Below are 8,825 nucleotides of genomic sequence, written 5' to 3' on the forward strand. Positions count from 1 at the left end.
GAACCCCAGATCCTGAAAAAACTACACCACCAACGAAAGAGGTCTTCTACTTAGTCGACGAGAGTAGAGAGGAGAAGAGATATAAGATACGAGAAAAAGAAGGACAAAGATGGAGGTGGGCGGCCGATAACTTACCGCGAGATAAGGAGGAAGATGGCCATTGCGTCCAACCATACGTGGTCAACTTGTTTTGTCCAAGTCGTTGTTATAAAATACATTGCCTTTACAAACTTCGGGCATTGCCTATAAAACATCCCATTTCTATTTGCCTCGTTATAATAGCGATCACACTCCAATAATACTAAAATAATACTAAAACTGAAAGTTCATGGTCCAATTTTGAATACCACCACCCAAATTCGAGGCCTTTTAGGCATCAAGATTATCAACACACTATCTAGACAAAATGGGGTGGAAGCGTGTCTAATCCTTTACCGACTTAATCCCGAATCCTATCTAAAGATCTCTGACGGAGAGGATCATAAATATTCAAATAACTTGGGATACAAGAGTCCCGCAAGGAGGAAACTTTCCCATATAACGCAGAGGACAGCTTACATTTTTTTTCAGGATAGGCTTAAGTTTATAACCCGAGTTCCATAAGGGTTTTAGTATTTATAAACACATATTAAGTTTGACATAATAGATCTGAAAATTTGCTCATATAACGCGACAGGAGGCCAAAAGCCTATTTCAATATACGATCAATTAAAATAGTTGGTGTATTAATATAAGTCAAGAAAGCACTAGTTCTTTTTCCAACATCGTCACAAATATATATTTCAATGTTTGAGTACATAGGAAACAACAAAATGCACACATAGAAATATTACAAGAGGTTACAAGTCGAAGTATACTCCGATTTATTCCACCCTGCACACCATGATCATATGATCTATGGGTGACCAATACAAAAAAAAATTACCAAATTAAAACACGTATGTTATTTGATTTATTCCAAATATCCGTCGAGGACTCTCACTCCTTGTCTGAATCAACCAATGAATTGTGAATAAAACATTAAAATAGTTGAGAAGAGCGAGAGAGAGAAACAACAGATGAACGAAGTGAAAGATCGACATTCGAATTTAATAAAATAATACAAATCATAAATAGGAAAAGATGTTTCCTCATCCATGAGATCCTTAATTGTGGCATGCAAGACATTAAGAATATCCATGTATGCTTATGATGACTAAGCACACCTAATGTGATCGGACACACTATGTACATCCTCCACACTCTCTTCCACATTTTACTCTTACATCTCAATATTCTCCTCTTTCTTATCAGTTTCCACATTCTCCTCCACCTCCACATTCTCCTCCACCTCCACATTCTCCTCCCTCTCCACCACGCTCTCCTCGCCCTCCACATTCTCCTCCTCCTGGACATTCTCCTCCCCCGCCTCCACATTCTCCTCTACAATCTCCTCTTCCACATTCTTCTCTACAATCTCCTCCTCCACAATCTCCTCCTCCACATTCTCCTCTACAATCTCTTCTTCCACATTCTCCTCTACAATCTCATCCTCCACATTCTCCTCTACGATCTCCTCCTCCACATTTTCTTCTACAATCTCCTCTTCCACATTCTCCTCTACAATCTCCTCCTCCACATTCTCCTCTACAATCTCTTCTTCCACATTCTCCTCCTCCACATTCTCCTCCTCCACATTCTCCTCTACAATCTCCTCCTCCACATTTTCTTCTACAATCTCCTCTTCCACATCCTCCACTACAATATCCTCCTCCACATTCTCCTCTACAATTTCCTCCTCCACATTCTCCTCCTCCTCCACATTTACCTCTACAATCTCCTCCTCCTCCACATTTACCTCTACAATCTCCTCCTCCTCCACATTTACCTCTACAATCTCCTCCTCCACATTCTCCTCTACAATCTTCTCCTCCAAATTCTCCTCCTCCATACTCTCCTCTACAACCTCCTCCTCCACATTCTCCTTTACAACCTGCTCCTCCACATTTTCCTCTATAGTCTCTTCCTCCACATTCCCCTCTACAATCTCTTCTTCCACATTCTCCTCTACAATCTCTTCCTCCACATACTCCTCTACATTCTCCTCTACAATCCCTTCCTCCAGATTCTCCTCTACAATCTCCTCCTTCATATTCTCTACAAAATCCTCCTCCACATTCTCCTCTACAATCTCCTCCTCCACATTCTCCACCACAATCTCCTTCTCCACATTCCCCTCTACTAAACCTTCCTCCACATTCTCCTCTATAATCTCCTCTTCCACATTTTCGTCTACCATTTCCTCTTCCACATTATCCTCCTCCTCCACATTCTCCTCTACAATTTCCTCCTCCACATTCTCCTCGATAATCTCTTGCTTTACATTCTCCTCTACAATTTCCTCCTCCACATTCTCCTCTACAATCTCCTCCTTTACAATCTGCTCTTCCACATTCTCTTCCAAAATTTCTTCCTCTAAATTTTCCTCTACAATATCCCTATCCACATATTCCTCTACAATCTCCTCATCCACATTCTCCTTTACAATCTCCTCCTCCCCATTCTCCTCTACAATCTCTTCCTCCACATTCTCCTCCACAATGTCCTCCTCCACAATGTCCTCCTCTTCCAAATTCTCCTCTAGAATCTCCTCCTCCACATTCTCCTCTAAAATCTCCTCTTCCACATTCTCCTCTACAATCTCTTTCGCCACATTCTCCTCTATAATCTCTTCCGCCACATTATCCTCTACAATCTCCTCCTCCACATTCTCCTCTACTATCTCTTCTGTAACATTCTCTTCTACAATCTCCTCCTCCACATTCTTCTTCTTCTTCTCGGCCTCCACATAATCCTTCTTCTCCTTTAAATTATTTTCCTCGTTCTCCATGTTCTCCTTCGTCTTCTTTGCCTCCACATTCTCTTTTTTCTTCTCTGCCGCCACATTATCCTCCCCCACATTCTCATTTTTCTTCAACGCCTCCACACGCTCCTTCATTTTCTCTGACTTTACATTCTCCTTCTTCTCTGCCTCCACATTCTCCTTCTCTTCCTCCTCATCCATATTCTCCTTTTTCTTCTTCGCCTCCACATTCTCCTTCTTCTTCTCTGCCTCCACATTCTCCTTCTGCTTATCCGCCTTCACATTCTCCTTCTTATTCGCCTTCACATTCTCTTTCTTCTTCTTTGCCTCCACATTCTCCTTTTTCTTCTTTGCCTCCAAATTCTCCTTCTTCTTCTCCGCCTCCACATTCTCCTTTTTCTTCTTCACCTCCACATTCTCCTTCTTCTTGTCCGCCTCTACATTCTCCTTCTTCTTCTTCTTCGACTCCACGTTCTTCTCCTCCTCTGTACATGCACTAGTTTTACCTGCACATGCCGCTGTACCATCATTAGATTGCTCTATTGAAGTCGAACTGAATGCCGCTACTGTAGTATTAATGGACAAAAAAAACATTTGCTCAATCCCTCCATCAATGAAGTTAGGGATATGAGAGGGAGGATTGAACTCACACGGCAACCAACCCTCCCTCTCTATTGAGAGATTACCATTTAGAGGAATAATACTTGGCCTGACTGATGAGGTGCATGCCCCTCTCAGTCATGTGCACTTTTGCCCTAGCTTGACTAGACTCGAGCCAAACCCTCAGACCAAGTAGCATTGTTGTTATCGTGTGTATATATCAGTTGTCCTCTATACATTTCCCCCATCTTTTACAGAGATATAGTTTTAGGTGCATAAAGAGAAAGCTGAAAATAGAAATAAAATAAGAGAGAAAGGCGGCAATTTACTTCGCATTGGCATTGGTGCAGCCGCTACTTTGGCATAAACTGATCGATCAGTGGTGCGGGGTCGGAGTTTGAGGAATTGGCAGAACCACGCCATAGAACTTTTAGGGTGGCGGGTGACGTCTTTTTTGTGGTCCAAACCAAAACCTTTTGTGTAGCCTTCACCCCGTTCTAAGTTATTCATCAACGACCATGCAAAGTATCCCCTCACGTCTATTCCATCCCTGAATGCATGTCCAATCATTTACATGCCTTCTAATTAGTAATCGAACAAAAAAAGAGATAATATTATAAAGTTGAAGAAGAAGAAAGAAAGAAAAAGAATAAGATAACAGACGTGATCGACTGAGCTAGTGCAGCTAGATAGTCTTCATAATAGTTTACTCCCTTATCGGTCACCAATTTAGGAGTTATTGCTTTTGGATCATCCTCCTCATCCGTTCCTATATATATATATATACAACCATCAACATATGGATCAGCATTTTGTTATATTAATTCCACTAGAACACGCTAAAGATGTGTTACTTACCATTCTCAATAATATATATTGGAGGGTTGTCGTATGTTTCGGATATGTATTTGAGTAGCTTATCAAGACCTGAAGGTACTACGCGTAGCGATTTTGATGCAGCCTAAACAGTTGATCAGATAAAACTCTTATAAATAAGACTTAAAGACCATTCTACAAATTACCAACTTCTTTCGGGCTGGAAATTTAATATGGTACATATTACTAGCCAACCTTACCTCATCAAAAAAAAAAGTAAGACACATGTGAGGCTCGTTCGGACTAGTCTAGTCCCATGGACCATAGTTAGCCTAAGAACCAACTAAATAGGCCGATCCAAATGCCACTTTGCTTAAAATGCTTGTTTTCGTTGTTTGAAAATTCACAAACTTGTGTGAGAATAGTCCCACCGAGGAGAATGGGTATCTAACAACCAAGAATATAAGGTCTAGGTCCTCTCTACTCATTGCCAATTGGTGTTGCACTGGATGTAACCATTTGCGCTTGCCCTTCACCACGAGCTCAGAAGCCACAAACTTAACATGGTATCAGAGCTAGGCCAACACGTGATAGGCTTAGAACCCCACACGTGAGGGGGCGTGTGAAAATAGTCCCACATGAGAGATGGGTATCTAGCAACCAAGAATATAAGGTCTAGGTCCTCTCCAGTCAATGTCAATTAGTTTTGAGTTGGATGGCCACAAACTTAACATATATGCCATAAAAACAAATGCATGTATTTCGAGTAAGAGAAGATCCTTCGTTTACCTTATTACGAATTCCAACATCTTCAAATTTTTTATCTGGCAATAAAACATATATAATAAGAAAACATAAAATGTAAGCTGACTACTGTTTACTGAAGTCAAGAATAGTGTGGCAGTTCACTTACTAAGCATCTCTATCTGTTGTTCACGAATGAAAAAGTCAGGATTAGTGCTATGTTCGTCGTCAGCAACATATCTAGATTTGTAATGGTTAATACCAACAAAATCTACTGGATACTTTGCCAGTAATTCCTTATCAGCCTTTGAGATTGTGGGAAGACGGTCTTTAAGCCCTTTGCGCATTACTTCAGGATAATTTCCATTGAATATTGGATCCAAGAACCTTCAAAATAAATGCAAAAAAATGTCAACACATTCATTTTTATCGTGTTTCATTTGTTTCAAATTTCATAAAAAAAATACTGATCGATAAATGTTGGTGACGTGGTTGAGAATTTGAGGACTGAAATTTTATTTGAAGCCCTTCTCCAATAATACAAAGTGTAAAATTATAAGTAATGTAGTTAGCGATATTTCGAAAGGATCCAAATTAAACAATATTTTGTAACATTAGATGAGTCTAAATGACCATTTTTGTTATGTATTCTTTGCTTCCAATAAAATCCATACTTATCGAACTACATTCTTTCCGCAAAAAAAAACTAAATTAAATCACTATTAGAAAAAAGAATAGATATTGAAATAATAACTACTCCATTGAACTTCGAATTTTGTAATCACAGTCTTGAACGACACAAACTAAACTAAATCTAATTTCTTATCTATATTGTTGATAGTATTATTAAACCTATAACCTATAACCTCATGGTTGTGATGTAAATATGCTTACCAACTAAATCACATTTGACATGTTGATACATTTTATATTGAAAAATTACTAAATCAATTTTGGTAGTTAAGGGTCCTAAAATCCTTAATATTTTTCGCCATTTAGGGGTCCCAATGCGACCGCACCAGTGGCACCTGCACCCCTGATAACTATAAAGGTGGATCTCTATGGGCTCTCTGTCAAATTGCTTTTGTCCCGCCCTCACTCTTAGCAGCTTCACGGACTGGGCAACACTCAGATTGGGTTAGATCGATATTAGGCTTCAAGAACATCAAATCAACCCAATCCTAAAGTTTTCGGACCGTGCCTCTGGGCCTCAGACTGCTTAGCCCTAGGCCCACTGGGAGTGCCAAGAATGGACACCTAAGACGCACCCCAAATGTAAAGCTACAAAATAAGATAAAGAGTACTACTTAAAATCAAGTCAGAGGAGAAAGTACGTACCAACCAAGTTGAAAACTGAGATGCCTTTTAGCAGCATTTAAATCCTTCACATTTTTAGAAGAAGGCTCTGCCCATTCGCAATTCGGTGCTATTCCTATTTGACCCGATTGACGGGCCTAAGATTAAAATAAATTTAATAAGTTAATGATACTTCAAAAAATTTCTTTGTAATTTGTTTCTTAACTCGGATTATTTTTCAAATTTATTCTACTCTAAAATCAGAAACATTTGATTATAGGTAACTGAACAGAATACCTGAAATTTTCTTTTGAATATGGAAACAGCTTTTGCATGAGCCAAAATCACATGGTGTGCTGCCAAGTATGGCTCAGTAAGTGGTTTTTCATTTTTTCCCGGTGCATGTGTTCCAGTACCACATCCTTTTAGAACAGTTTTTATCGGTTCATCAAATGTAATCCAATGCTTCACCATGTCCCCGAAGTTCTCAAAACAAGTCTCAGCATATTTGGCGAATAGGTCACTGAATTGATAATTTTTTCACAAAATGTCAGCGTAAAAATTTAATTGGCGGATTAATCATTTCATATACCAAGTGATCATAAAAATATTATTGAAGATTTATTGTCAACAACTACTTACACAATTTTAGGGCATGACCATCCTCCCATTGAAGTTTCAAGATGGTTAGGGAAGTCCCAGTGGTGTAATGTTACGCACGCTTTCATATCTACAAATACAATATATGAAGTTAGGATCATCCTGCGCCGGTCTGTACATAATTAGCCTAAGAGAGAGTGATTTCAAGTGAGATCTTTTGGTCTATCTGAGACTATTATATAAAGAGACAGAGAGAGGGGGCACACTTTTGTCCTTTAGAGCTTTTAGAAGTCTCTTGTAGTAAGCAATTCCCTCAGCATTGGGTTTGGTTCCAAGACCATCTGCAAACATAACATTAAATTGGGTCCATATGTAATTTTGCAAAATAGTAAGTATAAAAAAGCACATACTTCTCAAAGATTTAAACGTAAAAATGTTAAGAATATGTACCAGGAAAAATACGAGCCCATGATATGGAAAAACGATAAACCTCGAATCCAAATTGGTGCATGAAGTCAACATCCTCCTGCATTACAGAAGAGATTATATTTGAAGACAATAAGGTGGTTGCGGTTTCCATGTGTGAAGCTTATTTTGGTGTAATTACTACTAGGAAAAACCAGAGTTCAGACTTTACCTTATTTAAAACAAGTGGTTTAGTTGGTCTGGCAGTTTAATAATTTAACTAGGTGTACCGAGTCCGAAAAACTGTCTAATATACTATCAACAAGTCTACATGACTTGCCTCTTTGGACTCCCGCTTGAACCGCCCCTGACAAGAGTTTCTCTCTCCTCTCACATGTTCAGTCACGTGGAGAGAGAAATCCTTGTTTCTCTCACAGGCGGTTCAGTGGGGAGTCTCAAGAGGCGGGTTGAGTATACTTTTTCATATACTATTTTGTTTCATCCACTATTGGATTTTCTACACGACAAAAATGTAGATGTTTTTCTTTCTATTTGTTTGAACCAAAAGGGTATTTGTTTTTGGTAGGATTAACATAATCTCGTGTAGTTTTAGCTTTTTTTTTTTGCTCATGTCTTGAGTTGTTTCATTATAAGAGCAATAATTGAACTATTACCAAGTATAGATGATGATCATCTGCTGTAACATCTTTAGTGCTTCCATCTTTTATGTTTCCTGATATAAGATTGCCATCGAAATGTTTCTATGTTAGTTTAATTTTAAAACTAAAAATAATAATCTTTCAACAACAAATCTAATTTTAATGACATGCTTAAAACCATATGTACTTTGTGTAAGTATTAATTTAGGCTAAGAATCTAAGATTATCTTCTTTCATTTTTCAATATCATTGTTGTCCAAAAATTCACTTGTCACATCTTTTTCACCATAGGTTATACAACTAAATTTGTATTTCGATTTTAACTTACATCGAACCAAGATCAGAAACTTTCACACTTTTAATTATATATGGGGGGAGGAGGGGTGAGGGGCATACCGGATTTGCGTCCAGAAACGTCCCGAGTACTACCGCCACGTCCATCTTCTTTAGTCGTCTCTCCAGTCTAAAAAATGAGAGCTAAATTTAGATTCAATTCGTAACAGATATTAACCGAAGATGTAGAAAGAGAATAGGTTTATACCTGATAAGCAGAAGTACCAACACCAAAGACGAATGCCCGTGGGAAATCGTCTCGAGACACCGAATTGGACCCCATGTATATATGTTAATATGTATGGAGAAATCAAGTAGAGTCGGTTAATTTGTTTGTGATATTATGGCTTTGTACTCTTATCCTTTTATACTACTAATACACTAGTACCTTTTTTTTTTGTTGAACTAATACACTAGTACCTTGGAAGTGGGAAGTCAACACAGTCTTCTTATTTATATAATATACTCACCTGTCTTTGTCCATTATTCTATTTTTACGATCTCAAATGATGATTTTATTTTTCAATATT

At 38.4% G+C, this 8,825-nt stretch overlaps 2 protein-coding genes across 2 annotated transcripts; both read right to left on the bottom strand.

Moving 5' to 3' along the window:
- Positions 1 to 774: 774 nt before the first annotated feature.
- LOC147536424 (uncharacterized) lies at positions 775 to 3,043 on the bottom strand. The gene has a single exon (XM_086640331.1). It carries the CDS (start codon positions 3,041 to 3,043, stop codon positions 1,262 to 1,264), a length of 1,782 nt encoding a protein of 593 aa, XP_086496457.1. The 3' UTR covers positions 775 to 1,261.
- A 1,013-nt stretch (positions 3,044 to 4,056) lies between these two features.
- Positions 4,057 to 8,578, bottom strand: LOC147536425 (beta-glucosidase 42-like). Its single transcript, XM_086640332.1, has 11 exons — positions 8,504 to 8,578; positions 7,978 to 8,064; positions 7,349 to 7,424; positions 7,165 to 7,239; positions 6,941 to 7,028; positions 6,596 to 6,821; positions 6,341 to 6,456; positions 5,172 to 5,389; positions 5,048 to 5,082; positions 4,301 to 4,403; positions 4,057 to 4,211 (listed from the first exon to the last, which is right to left on the bottom strand). Exons 1-11 carry the CDS (start codon positions 8,576 to 8,578, stop codon positions 4,057 to 4,059), a joined length of 1,254 nt encoding a protein of 417 aa, XP_086496458.1.
- Positions 8,579 to 8,825: the final 247 nt, after the last annotated feature.

The sequence above is a fragment of the Eschscholzia californica genome, unplaced genomic scaffold (genome assembly GCF_041429995.1).
Source record: "Eschscholzia californica isolate CP2 unplaced genomic scaffold, dmEscCali1.0.p SCAF_5, whole genome shotgun sequence".
NCBI classification, from domain to species: Eukaryota; Viridiplantae; Streptophyta; class Magnoliopsida; order Ranunculales; family Papaveraceae; genus Eschscholzia; species Eschscholzia californica.